The sequence below is a fragment of the Oncorhynchus kisutch genome, linkage group LG2 (genome assembly GCF_002021735.2).
Source record: "Oncorhynchus kisutch isolate 150728-3 linkage group LG2, Okis_V2, whole genome shotgun sequence".
NCBI lineage: Eukaryota > Metazoa > Chordata > Actinopteri > Salmoniformes > Salmonidae > Oncorhynchus > Oncorhynchus kisutch.
In genome coordinates, this window is record NC_034175.2 from 28109334 (window position 1) to 28133300 (window position 23967).

At 43.3% G+C, this 23967-nt stretch overlaps 1 protein-coding gene across 1 annotated transcript in view; it reads left to right on the plus strand.

Annotated features, from left to right (window-relative positions):
• The window catches only part of me1 (malic enzyme 1, NADP(+)-dependent, cytosolic), a 115397-nt gene that overhangs the window by 86988 nt on the left and 4442 nt on the right, over positions 1-23967 (plus strand). The window contains exons 6-10 of the mRNA XM_020452543.2: positions 3079-3182; positions 21135-21244; positions 22241-22338; positions 23028-23141; positions 23512-23617. Of these exons, the coding sequence (XP_020308132.1) occupies positions 3079-3182; positions 21135-21244; positions 22241-22338; positions 23028-23141; positions 23512-23617 (532 nt within the window). The remainder of the gene's footprint in view (positions 1-3078; positions 3183-21134; positions 21245-22240; positions 22339-23027; positions 23142-23511; positions 23618-23967) is intronic.

Genomic DNA, 23967 nt, shown 5'->3' on the forward strand with positions numbered 1-23967 from the left:
CTTTTGATTTTCCCATGATGTCAAGCAAAGAGGCACTGAGAGTGAAGGTAGGCCTTGAAATAGATCCACAGGTACATCTCCAATTGACTCAAAGGATGTCAATTAGCCTATCAGAAGCTTTAAAGCCATGACATAATTTTCTGGAATTTTCCAAGCTGTTTAAACAAGTGTGTAAACTCCTGACGCACTGGAATTGTGATACAGTGAATTATAAGTGAAATAATCTGTCAGTATACAATTGTTGGAAAAATTACTTGTGTAATACACAAAGTAGATGTCCTAACCGACTTCTAAAACTAGTTTGTCATTAAGAAATTTGTGTAGTGGTTGAAAAAACTAGTTTTAATGACTCCAACCTAAGTGTATGTAAACTTCCGACTTCAACTGTATACACTCACACTCATCAGTAAGACATGTCTCTGTGTCTGCACATTGTTTTCCCTCCCAGTAAACAGATCTGTAGAGTGAGTATACAACACATACATTTGTTTTTCTCTAAATGGCCATTTATCTAAATGTGGCTTGTGGGAAATAAACTGAACAGTGAGTGTTATGGGAAAGTTGGCCCTCTCTCATCTAGCTCTTTCGCTCTCCCACTCACTCCCTCTTTCTCTCCCTTTCTCTTTCACTGAAATTACCTGGTATAACCTCTGTCTCACAACAAACACACTGAAATGAGACCCCGGTGATGTCATCCCACACAATGTGTTGGGTGGGCTCTCCTGGACCCAAAGTGGGCTGTCCATTCAGAGTTCACTTTCATAGCAGCCACGTTGTATTCCTTTTCACATATATGCGCTCTCCTGCTTCTCACCTTTTCCCTTTGCTTGTGGACTTCAATTCACAACACATCAGCTGTATGTGACCAGGTGAAAAAACCTTTCCAAGCCAAACCGTATCATTACCGCTACACACAGCCTAGATCATTGTCACAATTTGTTCAAAACTGTTTAACTATTGTCTTTCTCTCTGAGTCAACTACTCAAAACATTTTATGCAGTGCTAGCTAGCTGTAGCTTATGCTTTCAGTACTAGATTCATTCTCCAATCCTTTGATTGTTTGGACAACATGCCAGTTCATGCTACAAGAGCTCTAATAGGTTGGAGGACGTCCTATGGAAGATGTCATAATTACTGTGTAAGTCTATGGAAGGGGGTAAGAACCATGAGCCTCGTCAATGTAACCAGAGGAGGACGGAAGCTAGCTGTCCTCCAGCTACACCATAGTGCTACCCTACAGAGTACTGTTGAGACTACTGTAGACCTTCATTGCAAAACAGTGGGTTTTAATCAATTATTTGGTGAAATATGAATATATTTAGCGTAGTTTTATCTAAAAATGAAATTCACTGAGGAGGATGGTCCTTCCTCTTCTCAGTAGCCTCCACTGAAGCAAACAGTGAGGCAGACAGGGGGGCCAGGATTGGGGATGGGGGTAGAAGACAAGCAGTAGCCTAGGGAGGACATCCCGCATTTAGAACCTGGCTACAAGTGGCTCTCTTTACAGACATGCCAGAGATAGATAAGACAAATAGAAGAAGTACAGTATAAAAACACAAAATTAAACACTAGCTGACCACATCAAAGAAGTGACACATTGTAGAGTGGTCATGATGTAGTGTGTGTGTGTTAAGTGCACATCAAAGTGTGTGTGTGTGTGTGATAAATCACATACAGGGGCCCTCTAAACCCAGGCCCCTCTTCACCAAGGACTCCATCAGGATCACCACAGACATGCAGACAAGCTACACACACAGAAACACACACACACATACCTACATACTGTCACACACACACACACATGCCCAGTGACCTCTGCTCCTGATCCTTATCCCAACTCCACGCCTTCCACCTTCTCCTCCCTTTATCTCTCCATCCAATGGGGCAAAGGGAGCACTAAACATTATGAATAGAGGAGAGTCTCATCTCTTCCACTCCCTGAAGAGATGTGAGGGGCTACAGAAGAGACGTATATTAAGGCTGGCAAATTAAACTCCTCCACATCCTACCCTGGTCTGTGTTTGAAGAGAATGTCTCCTCTTGTCCTCTCAAAGCCCTTTAACCCTTTAAATATTCACTATAATACCAGATGCCATTGCTCTCCTCTCACACACACACTCACACACACACACACACACGCACTCGACCTGAACTCAGGCCTCAGTCAAAGGGCTGATGTGCCAGCATAGTTAGTCAATCCGTCTTTCTCTTTGTCTCAATCTGGCCGTCTTCGAAACAACATTCATAACATGCCAGCTTGGAACGCAATAAAACGGACTAACTACTCAGGATGTGGTACTGGACTTTGTGATGGTAACCTAACCTAATTTCACCTTTCCCATCATATTGGTTCCTCCATTGGTCCATATTTTGGTGAAAGGGTGTGGTGTTTTTTAATCCCAAAATTAGGCCTGATACAAATCCAGCCAACACCAGTGGCATTTGAATCCCTAGTAAAGGGGTATGATAGGCCGATAAAGGTTTAACCTGTTGTAATTGCACACAAAAATGAAAACCGATGCACTTTTCTGACCAAAGGACAGTTTTCAACGAAGAGTTTTGGGAGAGTGGATTACTTCTTCCAATGACTTTCAGCAAATTACTTCCACATATTTTTGTCCAGAAGCTTAATTTGAGCTTTTACCTACAGCAATGAGGTAATTTAGGGATCTAAGCGTTACCAGCTAGTCTGACTTTGTTTCTCCCATAATAGCCCTTGGGAGGAGTGAAAAGTGACGACAGAAGTGGAATTCAATCCAACAAGGGTGATAAGGCCAACACTTTTGATTTGGTGAGGGTCAGTGGTATCTGAGTCTGAAGGATAGCGGCCTTGTGAACTCTAACCCAGTCTTTTTTTTTTAGATAAGTAGTGGTCTAAAATGCAGGAGTAAATGGAACCCAATCAGACCAAACTCCTCTCCCTCTCATGCCTCACAGTGTGATGTCTGTTCCTACAGTATGTGTGACATACCCAGCTGCTGCAGATGGAAAAAGTTGTATGAACTGACCCTAACCCCCCCCCCCCCCCCCTCCCTCCCTTCAACCCCCCACCCCCCCACCCCCACACACTTTTTCTAGGAGCTGCTGAAGGACCCATTGTACATCGGGCTGAGACACAAGAGGATTCGAGGCCAGGCCTATGATGACCTGCTGGAGGAGTTTATGAAAGCAGTGTCTGACAGGTACAGTAGAGCTATTTTCACACTACTGAGCCAAGCCCGAGATGTACTGGGTTAGTCTGGTTGCACATCCACCATAGTTACTGGAACCAAGCTGGAAAGGACCACGTGCCCATAAAAAGTATCCGAGCCAGCACAGTATGGTTAAGGTTGACCATAGAGAAAATGAGGTATATGACTACTGCCCAAGAATCACACCAACATTTCCATCTTCTACACTGTTTTATCTAATGTTCAGGACAGTGACTCTGAAAGGGTTAATGCACTAATGCCCTTATCAGCCTAGGAACTGCATCTGAAGAGTTTATTTCCAAAATGCTATATCCACCAATTTTTCACATTTGTGCGTTTTCACAAAACATTTTAAAATTGGGTACCTTCATGTGTGGGCAAAACGCTGTATATCCATTGTTTAGCTGGAATGGAGTGTTTGTGTGCTATATATTTGACTGTGATATGTGGTTGTCTCCACTAGCTATCTTAAGATGAATGCACTTACTCTAAATCACTCTGGATAAGAGCGTCTGCTAAATGACTTAAATGTCAAATATAAATGTTTTGCGTACAGAATTATTTTTATACATTTTTTTTAAAATATTGATGTCACAAATGTATAATTTGTACAGTTCTTAATTAAGAATATAGTTATTTGTTATATTTGACTATGTAAAACCTAGCAGTACTACTTATTTATCTGAGAGTAAGGCAGATGTATAGCATGTTGCTTTAAAACATGATTACTTGGCTCTAAAATGAAACCAAGTGAAAGAGTTTAAACAAAATACACGTCTTTCAATTATCAATCGTGATTAGATTGTGAAAAAAGACACCAATCACATAATTTCTTTAACCTCTTACCATTACCAATAACAGCGTAGGTTAACATTTTTGGGGGGTGTGATATTTCTGCCTCTAACTTTCGCTCTCAACCTTATTCGCAATTCTTTATGATTATCCATATTCATGGTAGCATCCACATTAATGTCGAAGTGTTTAGAGACATATTATATTCTTATTTCCAATAAAAGTGATTCCAAAACTACACAGTACATTATTTATTATTATTGTCTATTGGGCACTTATTGCAGGCACTGTGCTGATATTGTTTACGATAAGTAGCCTATACTACAGAAATGTAAAGTTTGAAATGAAATAAATTTGCTAATATGGGTGATGTGTTAATGGTATAATTGATGGCTTCAACCATCAAAGTAGTAGTTGTAGGATAATAAATACAAAACTGTGGTGCACGTTAATGTTAGAAACATGTCTTTCTATGTATTGTTATTGCGTCAATTCAGGCAATTTATCGCGATATGGATATTTGTCCATATCGCCCAGCTTTAGTCGCCATACTGTTCCAAGCCTGTGTTTCGATATGTTCGATATGTTGAGAACGAGCACAGACTCGTTCTCAAGCGAACCTCATGCTGATGCTGTTACATGGTGGTGTGGGTCTACTGAGCTTGTACATAGTATCTGAGCCTTCCGTTTACACTGGTTGGAATGTGAGGGTGGTACGTGCCTCTGGTTTGTGGGTAGAGGCCGTTTCTGAGTGCTGACTTAAGTGGTTAGACACTGAGAAAGATATCCGACCACACTATGAGTTCCCCATTCACCAAGTTTCTCTCTTTCACACACACACCAACACAACCAATCTAGCCCTTTCAAACCCCAGTCTCCAAAACGTTCAGTATTGTGCTTGACATGGCAGGATAGGATTGGTTAGAGATGGGCTCTCTGGGCTTAGATGCATAACTAGATATAGTGCTGTTTGGTATTCCATATCTACATTAGGTTTGTACATTCAAATTGGATATTTTGTCACTTTGTGGGGATGGATCAATGACTGTATAAATAAGGGGATGAATATGGCGAGGCCTATACTTTCCCCTTGGGCTTGGAGTGTGTCCAGTCCTGTCACTGTAGTGACTGATGTTTTGGCTTCGGTGACACAAAGCTGTCCCTGACCACCCCCGGTCACATGTGGGCTTGCTAAATGTAAGACCAACTCAGCTCCACAGAGGCCAGAGCAGAGCAGAGGCCAGGGTCTGGGGCCTCTCCAACTGGCAGGGGAAAGCCATGACTCGGGAAACAAATGATTATGTGGTGGAGATTGAATGAATGGATGAATGACTGATTATAGCCTGGGAGTTTTTAATAATATTCTTGTTTCATTTTGAGAGAAACAGAGAGAGCTCTCATTTGGAGCCACTTCATATTCTGAAGCTGCTTTTTACACTCGCGCTGCCTCGTATATTTTTATATGTTTGCTCATCAAAGGCCGTGCAAGCATTTGTCTTTGATTTCAGGCCAAGGTTTTGTCCAAGGTGGCTCCTGTGAAACAGTCTACATGTGTCCCCTCTTCTTTAGTCGCTGGCCAGACTATTGGGAAAGAATACAGAAAGAAACACTCCAATCAGTCAACACTCTCCCCCATAATATTTTAAACCAGAGGAACCAAGGCCCACCAAGAGTCTAGACACTGTTCAAGTCTTTCATCTTTTGGGTGAAGAGCCCTCTCTAACTGGCAAGACCATTTTCAAATGCTTAACAGGAGACATTTCCTTTGCAATTCAATTGGCTCTATGAGAGTTGGCCTCCTTAGGGCATTTCAAGGCATTTCAATGCCTGAAAAGTCAAGGATCTTTTTTTACTTCTGCTCCTCTCTGTGCCTCTCAACCATTTCCCCCACGTTTTTTGTCCCCATGTCAAATAATTTAATGAGCAAAGATTCCCTCTTTTGAGCCCAACAACTTTGTCGTCCGTCTTTCTGTTTGTCCGTCGTCATGGTTACGGGGCCAGCTTTGGGTTAAACCTCTTTGGTAGATGGGGATGGAGGGGGAGAAGGAATGCAGACTGTTTCCGTCTTTAATGATGGAGAGGGGATTTTGGGAAATAATGCGTGTTGCTGAGAGATGTTTGCTCTCTGGGGGGAGAGAAGGAAAGAGGGAGGCGAGACGCTGGGGCTTTTATTAAGAAGGCTTAGTTCTCAGCCTCTCTGGCCTCTCAGCCCCCCACGGCCCCTCAGCCCCCCAGGGACACTTAAAGAACAGGCAGCCAATGTGGATGCACACACAGGGAGATGGAAACAAATACTGACCTAGCAGGGCTTGACCCTGGCATGTGTGCGTGTGTACTGTACAGGTGTATGTAAAGTTTAGGACAGTGTGTGTGTGAGTTATAGTGCTTGGACAGCTGTGTTTGGACAGAGTGCCCCTGTCCATGACATTCTTTATGGAGGCCAGCGGCTCCTTGGTATGCACACAGAGGAACAAAACACACTTCATGCCTCCTTCTGTCACCCCCCCCCCCCCCCCCCCCCCCCCAAACCTGGAAATAGAGGACACTTCCAGAAAGATTCCAGGTACAAGTTTAGGTTTCATCGGGCCTGGGATTAAGTTGCCTTAAGGAGCCAGGGTCTTAAATTTGTCCTCTTTATCCCACGCGGCGGTCCAGACGTAACACCGCCGCGTCTGAGCGATCCTCCACATGGGAAAACTGCTGTCATCTCTCATAGCCATCTTGGATTTATTTTCTTCTTCAGGCCGGTATCAAACATTTTAGTGTGTCAAAAGGCTTTACACTCACTGTCGGGGAAGTTTGGCAGTTAGTGAGAAACCTCAGCGCCCCATCAAAAGGTGATAGCCGTAAGTGTTTTCCCGTGTCGGCGAGTTATTTCCTTCAGTTACGAATGTGTACTATCCACGCAAGCTGTAAATCACAGAAGAATGAAAGTGTCAAGAACAAAAGAGGTCTGTGTTGTGCTGGTGACGTCCCCCAGATGGCTTTAGCAGTGCGAGGAAAGTATCACATTGATGGAGGCCTCATCTGTGCGCCCCGCCCCGAGTCCATCCGCCAATGAGTAGTGTGTGTGTGTGTGTGTGTGTGTGTGTGTGTGTGTGTGTGACACACAAACCCCACGAAGCAACACTTGCTGTTTACAAAAAAATATATATTATTCAACACAGTTGTCTGTAGCACACATCATACACCTATCTACGTTTGACTCAAGGCAGCATTAGTTTTGGTCTGACCCACAAAACAACACGCGCACACAAACACAAGAAATGCATTTTGATTTATAAGAGGAATGAGGAAATAAGTATAGAAAAAAAGTAAACAACATAAATGTAAGAACATGATCGTAGAGGTCACTGGTCACCATTGGCCTCTGTATAGACAAACATATACAATATATACAGTACCAGTCAAAGGTTTGTACACACCTACTCATTCAAGGGTTTGTCTTTATTTTTTACTATTTTCTACATTGTAATAGTGAAGACATCAAAACTATTAAATAACACATATGGAATCATTTAATAACCCCCCAAAAAAGTGTTACAAAATATATTCAGATTTATTTATTTGAGATTCTTTAAAGTAGATGACAGCTTTGCCTTGATGACAGCTTTGCACACTCTTGGCATTCTCTCAACCAGCTTCACCTGGAATGCTTTTCCAATAGTCTTGAATGAGTCCCCACATATGCTGAGCACTTGTTGGCTGCTTTTCCTTCACTCTGCGGTCCAACTCATCCCAAACATCTCAATTTGGTTGAGGTCGGGTGATTGAGGAGGCCAGGTCATCTGATGCAGCACTACAATCACTCTCCTTCTTGGTCAAATAGCCCTTCCACAGCCTGGATGTTTGTTTTGTGTCATTGTCCTGTTGAAAAACAAATGATTATCCCACTAAGGGCAAACCAGATGGGATGGTGTATTGCTGTGGTAGCCATGCAGGTTAAGTGTGCCTAGAATTAAAAATAAATCAGTCAGTGTCACCAGCAAAGCACCCCCACACAATCACATCACCTCCTCCATGCTTCACAGTGGGAGCCACACATGTGGAGATCATCCGTTCACCTACTGTGCGTCTCACAAAGACACAGCGGTTGGAACCAAAAATCTCAAATTTGGACTCATCAGACCAAAGAACAGAATTCCACTGGCCTAATGTCCATTGCATGTGTTTCTTGGCCAAAGCAAGTCTCTTCTTCTTATTGGTGTCCTTTAGTAGTTGTTTCTTTGCAGCAATTTGACCATGAAGGCCTGATTCACATAGTCTCCTCTGAACAGTTGATGTTGAGATGTGTCTGTTACTTGAACTCTGAAGCAGTTATTTGGGCTGCAATTTCTGAGGCTGGTAATTCTAATCAACGTATTCTCTGCAGCAGAGGTAACTCTGGGTCTTCCTTTCCTGTGGTGGTCCTCATAAGAGCCAGTTTCATCAGCGGTTGATGGTTTTGGCAACTGCACTTGAAGAAACTTTCAAAGTTCTTAATTTTCCGCATTGACTGACCTTCATGTCTTAAAGTAATGATGGACTGTCGTTTCTCTTTGGTTATTTGAGCTGTGTTTGTCTTAATATGGACTTGGTCTTTTACCAAATAAATCAAATCAAATACAATTTTATTTGTCACATACACATGGTTAGCAGATGTTAATGCGAGTGTAGCGAAATGCTTGTGCTTCTAGTTCCGACAATGCAGTAATAACCAACAAGTAATCTAACTAACAATTCCAAAACTACTGTCTTATACACAGTGTAAGGGGATAAAGAATATGTACATAAGGATATATGAATGAGTGATGGTACAGAGCAGCATATGCAAGATACAGTAGATGATATCGAGTACAGTATATACATATGAGATGAGTATGTAAACAAAGTGGCATAGTTAAAGTGGCTAGTGATACATGTATTACATAAGGATGCAGTCGATGATATAGTGTACAGTATATACGTATGCATATGAGATGAATAATGTAGGGTAAGTAACATTATATAAGGTAGCATTGTTTAAAGTGGCTAGTGATATATTTACATCATTTCCCATCAATTCCCATTATTAAAGTGGCTGGAGTTGAGTCAGTGTCATTGTCAGTGTGTTGGCAGCAGCCACTCAATGTTAGTGGTGGCTGTTTAACAGTCTGATGGCCTTGAGATAGAAATAGGGCAATCTTCTGTATACCACCCTTACCTTGTCACAACAGAACTGATTGGCTCAAACGTATTAAGAAGGAAAGAAATTCCACAAATGAACTTTTAACAAGGCACACCTGTTAATTAAAATGTATTCCAGGTGACTACCTCATGAAGCTGGTTGAGAGAATGCCAAGAGTGTGCAAAGATGTCAAGGCAAAGGGTGGCTAATTTGAAGAATCTAAAATATGTTCTGATTTGTTTAACACTTTTTTAGTTGCATGATTCCATGTGTGTTATTTCATAGTTTTGTTTAAATGAATAAACCATGTGTAACGCTCGTCCTCGTCTTCCGACGAGGAATAAGAGATATCGGACCAATTTGCAAGTGTCCATTTTAATATGTCAAACTGAACACTACAAAATACAAAATAACAAAGTGAAACAGTCCCATGTGGCACAAACACTAACACGGAAAATAATCACCCACAACTCAAAAGTGAAACCAGGCTACCGAAGTATGGTTCTCAATCAGGGACAACGATTGACAGCTGCCTCTGATTGAGAACCATACCAGGCTAAACACAGAAATCCCAAATCATAGAAAAGGGAACATAGACAACCCACCCAACTCACGCCCTGACCATACTAAAACAAAGACATAACAACAGAACTAAGGTCAGAACGTGACACCATGTCATGGACCATTGTAAAACTATTCACAGGCCGCTAACCTTGTTCAGTCATGTTTGATACCTCATTAGCTAGCTAGCTAGCAAGCTAACAACCGGGTAACTTTACCAGTATATCCAAACATTTGGGGCCACAGGAAAAAAAAGGAAAGGGGATAGCTTCTTCAGGAGATGATCATAGCAATGAATGAATGACCGGTATTTGTTTCAACATGTAAACTCAGCAAAAAAGGAAACATCCCTAATTCAGGACCCTGTCTTTCAAAGATAATTTGTTAAACTTCAAATAACTTGACAGATCTTCATTGTAAAGGATTTAAACACCGATTCCCAACAATTAATGAACATGCACCTGTGGAATGGTCGTTAAGACGCTTACAGTCGGAAGGCAATTAAGGTCACAGTTATGAAAACTTAGGACACTAAAGAGGCTTTTCTACTGACACTGAAAAACACCAAAAGAAAGATGCCCAGGGTCCCTGCTCATCTGCGTGAACGTCCCTTAGGCATGCTTTAACCTCTAGCACCGAGCAATCCCGTATCCGGGAGCGTAATCATAGCCTCAAGCTCATTACCATAATGCAACGTTTCCTATTCATGAAAATCGCTAATGAAATGAAATAAATATATTGAAACACAACTGTTAACTTTTGTTAACAACACTGTCATCTCAGATTTTCAAAATATGCTTTAACCAAAGCTACACAAGCATTTGTGTAAGAGTATTGATAGCCTAGCATAGCATTATGCCTAGCATTCAGCAGGCAACATTTTCACAAAAACAAGAAAAGCATTCAAATAAAATCATTTACCTTTTGAAGAACTTCGGATGTTTTCAATGACGAGACTCTCAGTTAGATAGCAAATGTTAATTTTTCCAAAAATATTATTTGTGTAAGAGAAATAGCTCCGTTTTGTTTATCATGTTTGGCTAAGAAAAAAAATACGAAAATGCAGTCAACACAACACCGAACATTTTTCCAAATTAGCTCCATAATATCGGCAGAAACATGGCAAACGTTGTTTAGAATCAATCCTCAAGGTGTTTTTCACAATTCTATTAGATGAAAAATCATTCCTGGCAGTCGGTTTCTCGTCAAAGGCAAACGGAAAAATACTAATAATTGCGACGGAGGACACCAAGCGACCACCTGGTAGATGTAGTCTCTTATGGTCAATCTTCCAATGATATGCCTACAAATACGTCACAATGCTAAAGACACCTTGGGGAAAACGTGGAAAATGTGATTTTTTTATCTGGGTTTAGCCTGTAACATCAGTTCTGTGGCACTCACAGACAATATCTTTGCAGTTTTGGAAACGTCAGAGTGTTTTCTTTCCAAAGCTATCAATTATATGCATAGTCTAGCATCTTTTCGTGACAAAATATCTTGTTTAAAACGGGAACGTTTTTCATCCAAAAATTAAAAGAGCGCCCCCTATATCGTAGAAGTTAAGGAGGCATGAGGACTGCAGATGTGGCCAGGGCAATAAATTACAATGTCCGTACTGTGAGACGCCTAAGACAGCGCTACAGGGAGACAGGATGGACAGCTGATCGTCCTCGCAGTGGCAGACCACGTGTAACAACACCTTCACAGGATCGGTACATCCGACATCACACCTGCGGGACAGATACAGGATGGCAACAACAACTGCCCAAGTTACACCAGGAACGCACAATCCCTCCATCAGTGTTCAGCCTGTCCGCAATAGGCTGAGAGAGGCTAGACTGAGGGCTTGTAGGCCTGTTGTAAAGGCAGGTCCACACCAGACATCACTATGTTGCCTATGGGCACAAACCCACCGTCGCTGGACCAGACAGGACTGACAAAAAGTGCTCTTCACTGACGAGTCACGGTTTTGTCTCACCAGGGTGATGGATGGATTCGCGTTTATTGTCGAAGGAATGAACGTTACACAGAGGCCTGTACTCTGGAGTGGGATCGATTTGGAGGTGGAGGGTCCGTCATGGTCTGGCGCGTTGTGTCACAGCATCATCGGACTGGGCTTGTTGTCATTTCAGGCAATCTCAATGTTGTGTGTTACAGGGAAGACATCCTCCTCCCTCATGTGGTACCCTTCCTGCAGGCTCATCCTGACATGACCCTGAAGCATGACAATGCCACCAGCCATACTTCTCATTCTGTGCATGATTTCCTACAAGACAGGAATGTCACTGTTCTCCCATGGCCAGCAAGATCCCGGATCTCAATCCCAATGAGCACGTCTGGGACCTGTTGGATCGGCGGGTGAGGGCTTGGGCCATACCCCCCAGAAATGTCCGGGAACTTGCAGGTGCCTTGGTGGAAGAGTGGGGTAAAATATCACCCCAAGAACTGGAAAATCTGGTGCAGTCCATGAGGAGGAAATGCACTGCAGTACTTAATGCAGCATGTGGCCACACCAGATACTGACTGTTACTTTTGATTTTGACCCCCCCCTTTGTTCAGGGACACATTATTCAATTTCTGTTAGTCACATGTCTGTGAAACGTGTTCAGTTTATGTCTGTTGTTGAATCTTGTTATGTTCATTCAAATATTTACACATGTTAAGTTTGTTGAAAATAAACACAGTTGACAGTGAGAGGACATTTCTTATTTTGCTGAGTTGGTATGTATAGTTTCTAGGGCACAACCTCTGCTTCAGAAATAGCTAGAATTCGTTGAGGCTATATCTCAATCAATTTTATTACAACGCTTATTTTTTTCTGGTGCTCCTAGATTTTATGTTGTGCACATAACTTTTTAAAGTTGTGAGCACTAGTACTACCAATTTTTTATTTATTTAGTTAGAGCCCTGGATGAGACACCATTCTTCCACGAGAAATTCCTTAATTTAGTGTTTTGTTGATGGTGAAAACGCTGTCTCAGGTGCCTCTCCAGAATCTCCAATAAGTGTTCAATTGGGTTGAGATCTGGTGACAGACAGACACTTTAAAACCCTATGCTCCTATGAGACCCTTCTTTCAAAGTCAATTAGATCTCTTCTCCTAGACAGACATGGTAACCAAAATAATGGGCAACTGGGCATTTTGATACATTACCCTAAATATGATGGTATGCTAATTGCTTAATTAACTCCGGAGCCACACTTGGGTGGAAGCACCTGCCTTCAATATACTTTGTATCCCTCATTTACGCAAGTGTTTCCTTTATTTTTGCAGTTACCTGTAGGTCTGTGGCAGAGGTGTCCAGTCATGTGTTACCTTGTCTTGTTCTTACCTTTTGTGGTGTGATGTCCTATAGACCTACTGGGATGGAGAGGCCTTGGCCACGGTCTGTGTTTCCCTACAGAGAAGATGGAGAAATCTGAGAGGATAATGATGAGACATAAACTTCAGAATTGTTACTTAAGACTTAGAGCTTAGCATTATCTAATTGCAGATATCCAAACAAAAACTAAAAGTGCAAGTACTGCAAATCTCAATGATCAAAGCCAGTAGTAAACCCAGTAGTACAACCATCAAGGAGTGAATTTGGTGCCGAAGGAGATGGCCGCTGTTTTACAAATACATTAAAAACTGTAATATCTTATGTTTCACCCAGTCGTCGCTGAATGACGACATGAATAACATACAGCTGGCGGGTTTTTAGCTTTTTAGGCAGGATAGACCAGCGGCCTCTGGTAAGATAAGTGGCAGCGGCCTATGCATATTTGTAAACAACAGCTACCACAGGAGATCAAAGAATGTCTCGAGGTTTTGCTCGCCTGAGGTAGAGTATCTCATGATAAGCTGTAGACCACTTTAATTACCAAGAGAGTTTACATCTATATTCTTCATAGCTCTCTATATACCACCGCAGACCGATGCTGGCTCTAAGACCACACTCGATGAGCTGTATACGGCCATAAGCAAACAGGAATACGCTCATCCAGAGGTGGCGCTCCTAGTGGCCGGGGACTTTTATGCAGGGAAACTCATCAGTTTTACCTAATTTCTATCAGAATATTAAATGTGCAAACAGAGGGGGAAAAAACTCTAGACCGCCTTTACTCCACACACAGAGAAGCGTACAAAGCTCTCCCTCGCCCTCCATTTGACAATCCCGACCATAATTCTATCCGCCTGATTCCTGCTTCCAAGCAAAAACTAAAGCAGGAAGCACCAGTGACTCGGTCAATAAGAAAGTGTTCAGATGAAGCAGATGCTAAGCTACAGGACTGTTTTGCTATCACAGACTGGAATATGTTCCGGGAGTACACCAGGTCAGTCACTGGCTTCATCAATAAGTGCATTGATGACGTTGTCCCCACAGTGACCGTACGTACATACCCCAACCAGAAGTCATGGATTACAGGCAACATCCGCACTGAGCAAAATGGTAGAGCTGCCACTTTCAAGGAACCCTGAAGCCTATAAGAAATCCCGCTATGCCCTCTGACGAACCATCAAACAAGCAAAGCGTCAATACAGGACTAAGATTGAATTGTACTACACTGGCTCTGACACTCGTGGGATGTGGCAAGGCTTGCAAACTATTATAGACTACAAAGGGAAGCACAGCCATGAGCTGCCCAGTGACACAAATATACCAGACAAGCTAAATTACTTCTATGCTCGCTTCAACGCAAGTAACACTGAAACATGCATGAGAGCACCAGCGGTTCTGGACGACGGTGTAATCACACTCTCCGTAGCCGATGTGAGTAAGACCTTTAAACAGGTCTTTAAACATTCACAAGGCCGCAGGACCAGACAGATTACTAGGACGTGTACTCTGAGCATGCGCTGACCAACTGGCAAGTGTCTTCAATGACATTTTCAACCTATCCCTGATTGAGTCTATAGTACCAACATGTTTCAAGCAGACCACCATAGTCCCTGTTCCCAAGAACACTAAGGCAACCTGCCTAAATGACTACTGACCCGTAACACTCACATCTGTAGCCATGAAGGGCTTTGAAAGGCTGGTCATGGGTCACATCAACACCATTATCCCAGAAACACTAGACTCACTCCAATTTGCATACCGCCCCAACAGATCCACAGATGATGCAATCTCTATTGCACTCAACACTGCCCTTTCCCACCTGGACAAAGGGAACACCTATGTGAGAATGCCATTCATTGACTTCAACTCAGCGTTCAACACCATAGTGCCCCCAAAGCTCATCACTAAGCTAAGTACGCTGGGACTAAACACCTCCCTCTGCAACTGGATCCTGGACTTCCTAACGGGCCACCCCCAGGTGGAAAGGGTAGGGAACAACACATCCCCCACGCTGATCCTCAACACGGGGACCCCTCAGGGGTGTGTGGTCAGTCCTCTCCTCTACTCCCTGTTCACTCATGACTGCATGGCCAGGCATGACTCCAACACCATCATTAAGTTTGTTGATGACACAACAGTGGTAGGCCTGATCACCAACAACGATGAGACCGCCTATAGGGAGGAGGTCAGAGACCTTGTCGTGTGGTGCCAGGACAACATCATCTCCCTCAATGTAGAGGGAGGAGGAGAGGATTGTGGACTACAGGAAAAGGAGGACCGAGCACGCCCCCATTCTCATCGACGGGGCTGTAAGGGAACAGGTTGAGAGCTTCAAGTTCCTTGGTGTCCACATCACCAACAAACTTTCATGGTCCAAACACACCAAGACAGTCGTGAAGAAGGCACGACAAAACCTATTCTCCCTCAGGAGTCTGAAAAGATTTGACATGGGCCCCCAGATCCTCAAAAGGATAATTATACAGCTGCACCATCGAGAGCATCCTTACTGGTTGTATCACTGCCTGGTATTGCAACTGCTTGGCCTTTGACCACAAGGCACTACAGAGGGTAGTGCGTACGGGCCAGTACATCACTGGGGCCAAGCTTCCTGAAAATACAATATTTTGGGATATGGAAAATATATTTCACAGATGGTACAATGATTCCCTACACGAAACTTGTTTGTTTTGTCACAAACTGAAACTATTTGAATTTTAGCAACTAGGAAATGGCGGAGTGATTTCTGCATAGTGCATCTTTAACAAACTTCAACCTTCTAGAATATCACCTTTTTTTTATCGCTTTGGTACTATTTACTATTTTGTTTTAACTACCAGTTAATCCAAGAGCAAACAATGCAGGTTTCAAATCGCCCTTAGAAGTGCTGAAAGTAATTTACTACAGTACTGTAAATCACAGTAGATTATACCGTTTTCACAGTAGGCAATACATTTACATTACCCAACAAAATTGACCGAAAATCTATCATTTCCATAATATCTATCCAATGTGTGAACATAGAAGACATCCTCAACAATCATTCATGCAACAACAAAACATCTGATAGAATTGCAATCTGTAATCAAATGTAAGAAATGTAATTAATTTCCTTAATTTGTATCGAGCCTGTCTTGAGCATTTGGCCATAAATTCTCATCCACACCAGTACCGAAAGGTTGCTAGGTCGAATCCCCGAGCTGACAAGGTAAAGATCTGTCATTCTGCCTCTGAACAAGGCAGTTTCTAGGCCGTCATTGTAAATAAGAATTTGTTCTTAACTGACTTGCCTAGTTAAATAAAAAAATATATATTTTTAAATACTCGGCCCGCAGTTGTTTCCAGGTCATTGTTGCTCTCAAAAGACTCCAGGTAAATGTGTTCCATTGATACCTGGTGCCTCTTCAGAAGCCAGGCGATTGTTGGTAGGCTGATGGATGCCACATTGGCAAAGGTGTCACAGTTCTCCTCAATGGCCTGCTTTATTTCCCATCAGAGGTGGACATGGGCCCCCTCAAATAGGTGGGCATGGGCCCCATCAAAATCCATATATAATTGACAAACCAGTTTAATAAATGGTTAAGTGATTAACCATTTAAGCACAGTTGGATTAAGTATTTAAACAAATGAGAAGAAAATCATATGAAAAGTATTTTGAGATTGCATTGTGAAAGGCAATTACTTCACATGAAAGGTATTTCTAGATGAAACTGATCAGGTTGGGTGAAAAGGTCACTGTGTGATTTTGTGTGTTGTACTTTAGTCAATTGAAAATGTGCTTAAAGTTTTTCACCTTTTTTGAGTTTTGCACTAAGAGTTGTGAAATGTTACCACGTACTTGTGAAAAATAGCAGCAAGGCAATAAAAAAAAGAAACTGCATGCGATCGCGTCTCATGACATCGGGCTTTGTAGCTCTAAAGATCCATTAGTCACTATCACGTCACCATTTGAGATACACAATGTCAGACATACAGTATCAAGCACAGATAATGTGGCAACAACACGTCTGTCCTTCATTCTCCACATGTATCTTTATCCTGCTCCCACTGTCCAGCCAATATGTACTTCGGTTTGGTACATTCTTGTCATGATCTCTTCTCATAAGGACCTCAATGTAATCAATGTAATCTCATATGATTCGGTTACGTCCATGTCGACACTGTTGTGATATCACAGTATTCTGCTAGTAACGCCACACTGTCTTATCGCATCGCTTAGCAATAATAACCATGCCAACCCTTGATGATGTCAAGGAAGTTATACACAATAGTACACTTGAATTGATTATAGCCAATCTACAGAAATACCACTGTACCCTTTTGATCAATATTTAAATTCAACCCTTGCATTTTTGTGCCTCACATTCTAGCTACAGATGCAAATCTGACTTAAACAATCTGTGATCATCCACTTAACAAATGTTCTCTTTATCTTACACATGTCATCTAAAGTTGATCAGGCTTGACAGTTAACTAGATGTGTTGGAGTTATTTACACAACGCAAGCTTGAATCAATTATATTAGAACATTTTCCCATTAAAAAAAAATATATAAAAAAGGATTTAAATATAGGCCTACATTTGATATAATATTTGGCTAAGAAACATGTTAATATTCTCTGTCATTTGTGGGCATAATACTTATCTAAGCTGCTTACCAATGCACTTTCTTTGTCCAACTAGGCTACCTCTTGGAACATAGGGCTACCTGTCTCCCTGAATGTTCTCTCACCTAAAATGTTATCCCCATTGTGCAGTGTACAAGAGACTGGCAGTTTGTAGTAAAGTTTAGGCCTACCTTTAGACTTAGACCAACCTAGTTGAGTTGAGATCTATGGTGTCCTCTCCCTTGTACAGTAGCACACAACCAGCAATGCTTTTTGTGCTTGTGTTTGTTTATCTGCATTACGTTACTGGGTGTGTTTCTTCAACTTTTCCTCAGAACACTGCGTTTTTTTGGTTAAGGCCTGATGTGGTACAGTTTAACCAATGCGTAAGCAACCCAGACCTATTCTGAGCCCCTTCAGCAGGGCCACACACACACACACACAGCCTTAGCTCACAGGTGTGTGTTGTGCCAGGGAGATGTGGTTAGCCTGGTCCATGATCTGTTTGTGCTTTTGAAGCCAACTCTTATGGTTGTTGTACGACCATATGAGTTGGCTATTCATCACATACAGATTTGGGACCAGGTTAGGTGAACTGTCTTGTGAACACTTCCCTAAGCAGGTGCAAGGAGGACAACTTTTTCCACATTGTCCCTCTAATCTACAGTGACGGATGGAATGTTTTCCAGTTGTCTCTGCAGCCACTCTAGCTCCTAGGAGTCTGACTGGACAGTCTAGTTGACAGAGGAGCTGAGGAGTGGAGCTGGAGGGACCGGTAGAGGGAACTGATTTCCCCCTGCCAAATCACAGTCCGAGTACATGGATATGGATACTCAATTTTGTACTATCTATTGCATCTTGTCGATGCCGCTCTGTCATTGCTCATCCACATATTTATATGTATATGTTCTTAGTCCATTCCTTTACTTAGATTTGTGTGTATTAGGCAGTTGTTGTGGAATTGTTAGATTACATGTTAGACGTTGCTGCACTGTCGGAACTAGAAGCCCAAGCAATTCGCTACACTCACAATAACATCTGCTAACCATGTGTATGTGACCAATACAATTTGATTTGATTTGGATTGTTCCTTTTTTCCATAACAGCCATCTTCCCCAATATCTCATGGCTATCATTGAGTTATGGGCTGATTTAGCACTGGGCAGAGGAGCTCCTCTCAACAGGTCTTCTCATCTCGCTCTCTCGCTCTCTCGCTCTCGCTCTCTCTCTCTCTCTCATATTTATATATATATCAAAGAAAGACAACAGGCTTTTGGGAAGAATGGAAATCGTTAATGCATACCAGGGGGTTTTGTACCAGAGGTACCTCCCGCCTAACTCCCCTCTAGCTGTCACTCCCTCTCCCTTTTCTCCCCCTCTCTCTATTGGTATGGCCTGAGGACCAGGGGCTTGACCCTAGCCAAGACTGATCCAAACAGAGTCACTGTTTTCAGTCTCTCCCTCCATCACAAACACTCTCATTTTGCTTTTGATTGATTGATTGTGGCCTCATTAGAACTCCTATACAGAGCTGTGTAGATCATGTACTGTCTATCAGCAGGATAGAATCCGTCTGTGCTTCCACTCGAAGCTCTCCACTCCTTACTATATGATTGTGTCACAGGCAACACGAGAGCTGCTTGACTGTCATCTGTCTCAGAGCCACAGCCCTCTGCCTCCAAAAACCACCTCTTTGAAGAAGTGCGAGGGCGCCTGTTTTTCTGGATGAACTGAGGTGACCTCGCAGCGAATACACTAAAGCCCGGTAGGGGGCGGTAGTGGTGCTGCAGTTGCGACAGCATCCTCGCCTCTCCCGCAGCCCTGAGACAATGAAAAGTTTATGGTCCTCCACGTAGCCATAGCTCCACTGCTTTAGCACTTTGCTTTCCCCTCCTGCCTGATAGAAAACACATTTTCTCTCCACGGTCCTGCTGTGCCCGTTTTGAGCGCTCGTTCCGTCCTTCCCTGCGTCAATCGTCACTTACAGAATGCGCCGTATCACAGATGGCTGAGTCTGATGAATGCAGGGTCAGACAGACCGACACAGTGATGGAACCCACCTCTCTGATCTGGAGCTGAAGTTTTATTATCGCTGAAGCCCAACTCTCATCCTCTCACCCTTCCTCTCCAATTCTCATCCCCCTCTCAATTCTTCCTCCTCCTCCTGCCCCGAAGGCCTAAGCTTTTCAGCAGCAGAAGGCCAACTGGGAAACCGCTTTAGTGACTTGTGCAATAAGCTGCAGAAGTGCCGGGGCGAATGTTTTCCATGTGCCGGGTGCGACGAGGTGGGGCTTTACCAGAAAGATGGAGCGAACGAGAGAGGTAGAGAGAGAAATAATGGAGAGGGACAGAAAGACTGAGAGGGTTAGAGACGACCGCGTCATATTGGAGCGAGAAAGATCCATGAAGAGCAATGGGGTGAAAGTCGCATCACCCTCTCCCTCTCCTTGCCTCCGTGGTTGCCGGGTCCATACTCGGGGCTGGCGTCGCTCTCTGTTTGCTTGACCTGTCCCCAATTTCCTCCCGCGCCATGCTGCCGAAATGCGAGCCCTGGAGGTTTCATTAGAAACGCATGTCCCACCCTCTCCCTCCCTCCACCCCTATTGTATATGTGTGACACTGGGCTTGGCTAACAGAGCTTATGTTACTCTGTTTTCACAGATTTACAGCACTGTAGAAGAGAGCATGGGAACCGGGAGTTACTTTCTGCTAAGGCTATTTTAGCAACTCACAACGCACTTCTTATTGTCTGTGTATCGTGTTTGTTGTCGGGTTTTGGTATTAGTGGCCTATATGTTGGTGAACAGGGTGTCAGGTGGACTGTGGATTAGCTTGTAAAGTAGATTGGTGATGATTTACTCGGAGGTCCTGCCATTCTTGCCATTACTCAGGGTTTTATAGTGTTTCCGTTCCTTTTGTGGTAGCTAGTCGATCTCCCTTCTTGACAGACATTTAACCTGTCTAGTCACCTGAAGGACAGCTGTTTGAGGATCGGTCACTAAGCAGAGGCAAATAGCCTGTCATGGAATCAGTCGTGAACACCAAGTTTCTTGCTGCATTCTTGTGGCCTAAGTCATTGACAAAGTGGATCGCTGGATGCTATAGCCTGCACATTGAGACATGCGTATTTACATGCATAATTAGTCGTATGCATAAACACACCAAGCTCATACAGCATCCCACTCCACACGTTTCAAATGTAACTCCTCAACAGTGAAGGAGTGCCCTCTCCAGGACACAACTCTGAAGGTCCTTAATTCTTATGGTGTAGAAGAGGGACTTGGTACAGGCATAGGCAATGCACTTTATAGAGCATGCTACACAGAGGTGTGTGTGTGTGAGAGCAACATTCCTCTGTACTGTAGATGCACAGCATTATCACGGTCATGGAAGTGATTCATCTGATTTTCAGCTCTCTCCTTTTGTTTGAACTCTCTTGGCCCTGTGGTGAATGACTAGAAAAAGGGTAGGGATGTGAATGTGGTCTTATCTGACTTGGCTGTCTTATCCAAAGGTATGGAATGGATTGTCTTATCCAGTTTGAGGACTTTGCCAATACCAATGCCTTCCGTCTGCTGAGCAAGTACCGCGACCAGTACTGCACGTTCAACGATGACATCCAAGGTACACGTATACTTCAATTGCAAAATTCCAATGTCAATTGCACAGAGACTCGATAACGTGCTCACAAGAACACACACACACACCACATGCACTCAAACTCCCTCTCGATCAATCATCCTCCTTTTTTTTCTATTTCCACTTTCTCTTCCTCCCTTCCTATATCCCTTTTCCTTTCTTCTCCAACGCACGCAAGCGCACACACGCACATCCATCCGCCCATTCATCCAATCAATCAGTTTAAATCAGATAGCTTGTTCATGGAGCACTAATTCAAATCTCAAACAAACACACCGAGCCCCTGATCCCTCTCTCTGACCCCTCTCTCTCTGATCGCTCTCTCTCTGACCCCCCTCTCTGACACCCTTCTCTGATCGCTCTCTCTCTGATCGCTCTCTCTCTGACCCCTTGATAGAGTCCTGTGGAAAACAACAGTAATGTAACAGGAAGTCCAGAGACTCCAGACTCGGGCTGTGTCGCAAATGGCACCACTATTCCCTCTGTAGTGGACTACTTTTGACCAGAGCGTTATGGGCCCTGTGCGCACTATACAGGGAAATAGGGTGCCATTTGGGACACGGACCAACTTTTTGCATCCGCTCTGTTAATGAGACCACAGTATCAGTCACACCGTGTCTGAGGAGCCATTAGTTTGTCTGTCAAATAAAACTACATTCCCCAGAAATTAGCCCTGGTAGCCGTTGTGATTTCTGCAGGCTAATCTAAACCATATTTTTTCTCTAATTCTCGGTCTCTGTAAATCTGCTTGCTATTACTGCAGACAACGTAAAGAGCAAATGCACTTTTGCTGTACAAGCCCTATGATGTACTGAGGAGATTGTGTTACGGTGCGGCTCTGTAATATGTCTCATCTTTTATTTAGTCTGTTTTCTGTCTTTTATTCTCTCTCTCTCACTCTCACTCTGCGATAGTAACTCACTTGAGGAAATCTCATACTTGCAGGGCTAAATCATATATGTCCCCCCCCCCCCCCCCCAGGTACCGCTGCAGTGGCGGTGGCCGGCCTACTCGCTGCCCTTCGTGTCACCAAGAGCAAGATGTCAGACCATACCATTGTATTCCAGGGTGCAGGGGAGGTGGGTGCAGAGCTCTTGTCAATGGGCAAATTCACTCCTGGTTTCTTTTCTGCTCAGAAACACGGCAGACTGATTGCCCCTAATGACAGAATCAGAAATAAGCGCAAACCAATGCTTCAAATTCCCATTCCCAATCACTGAGCTTTTTATTGAGGTCTAGTAGACCTCTAGGCTGTGGCTCAACAGACCCTGTCTCTAATAAACAGAACATAAAATTGTGATTAGCTCAACATAATTTGTAATGGGGAGACATTTAGAATGTCTTTTAGTCTCTGGGGCTCTTGGCCTGACTGTGAACTATAGTACCCCCCATCTTCTTTAAAATGCCAAGTTTCATGTGTTTTCCATGTTGATGCATGACCACTTTGTATTGAAAGGGAAGTAGATGGTAATGTGTAGAATTTGAGGGCATTTTACAGTAAAGGGTTATTGTGCTGAGAACAGAAGAAAATGACTTGTTGAGCCTTTCAAGCTATTCACTGACCTGCATTGAATTAAATCCCAAAATAAAAGGTGTGCATTAATATAACAAGAGTCAAGATTATATTAAGTCTGAATAATAACTGGGTAAATTGTCTGCAGGTTTAGGGGTGAAAGCTAGGAACTTATTCCTTGTTTGATCAGGGAAGTGAATGGTGGGGCAGAGGCATTCCTATCACATCTGCCTTCTCTATCCCTCTTGTCCCCAGGCCGCGATGGGGATAGCTGACCTCATCACGATGGCGATGGAGAAGGAGGGACTCCCAAAAGACGAGGCTCTGAGGAAGATCTGGATGGTTGACTCCAAGGGCCTCATCGTCAAGGTGATACAAGTACCTCCGCTCTGCCACTCGGCCAGGGTCACTCAGCCCCTGTAGAGTAGACACAGCTCTGTCTGGAGTCCCCACTGTCCGGACCTATAGACATGCATATATTCATGATGTATGAATAGATTTGTCACCAACTCTGTAGACCAGCATTGAGTCAACACTGCCCTCTAGTGACCAGAACACATAGCACTAGATTCCACTGAAACCCCATCAAGCTTATTTCCCTTAAGTGGGTTAGGGTTGAGCAGTTCAGAATCTTTGGCTCTTGGAGATAGTCAAAGAGAGCACGGCAGCTGCCAGTTGGCATGTGTAGAAACAAGCTTTATCATAATCTGTCTTCCAACTATCTCTCTTCCACTCTCAGGGCAGAGACCACCTGACCCATGAGAAGGAGAGGTTTGCCCACGAGCACGAGCAGATGAGGAACCTGGTAGATGTGGTGCATGAACTCAAACCCACAGCCATCATAGGTAATACATCAATTAGCTCACTGGGGGAGGGGGGGGGGGGTCAATTGGATTTTCATATAACCTTTATTTATGTAGATTATAATTCCATACAACCCAGTAAATCACTGAGATTTAATTGAAATTCCAATTACCCAATATCTCTCCAGGTGGATAGAGCTGGTTTATACAACTCCTGGGTTAGAGTTTGTAGTCTGCATGGTTAGTGTGTTCTCTCGTGGGTCTTGTTCATTAGGATACACCACAGCAAAACATTTTGCAACGGCAAATGAAAGTGAGCATTTCGTATTGGGTTTAAGTTCAGGTAGTCCCTCCCTGTTTCAGGCCGTTTTCTTTCTTTTGGTGCCTAATGA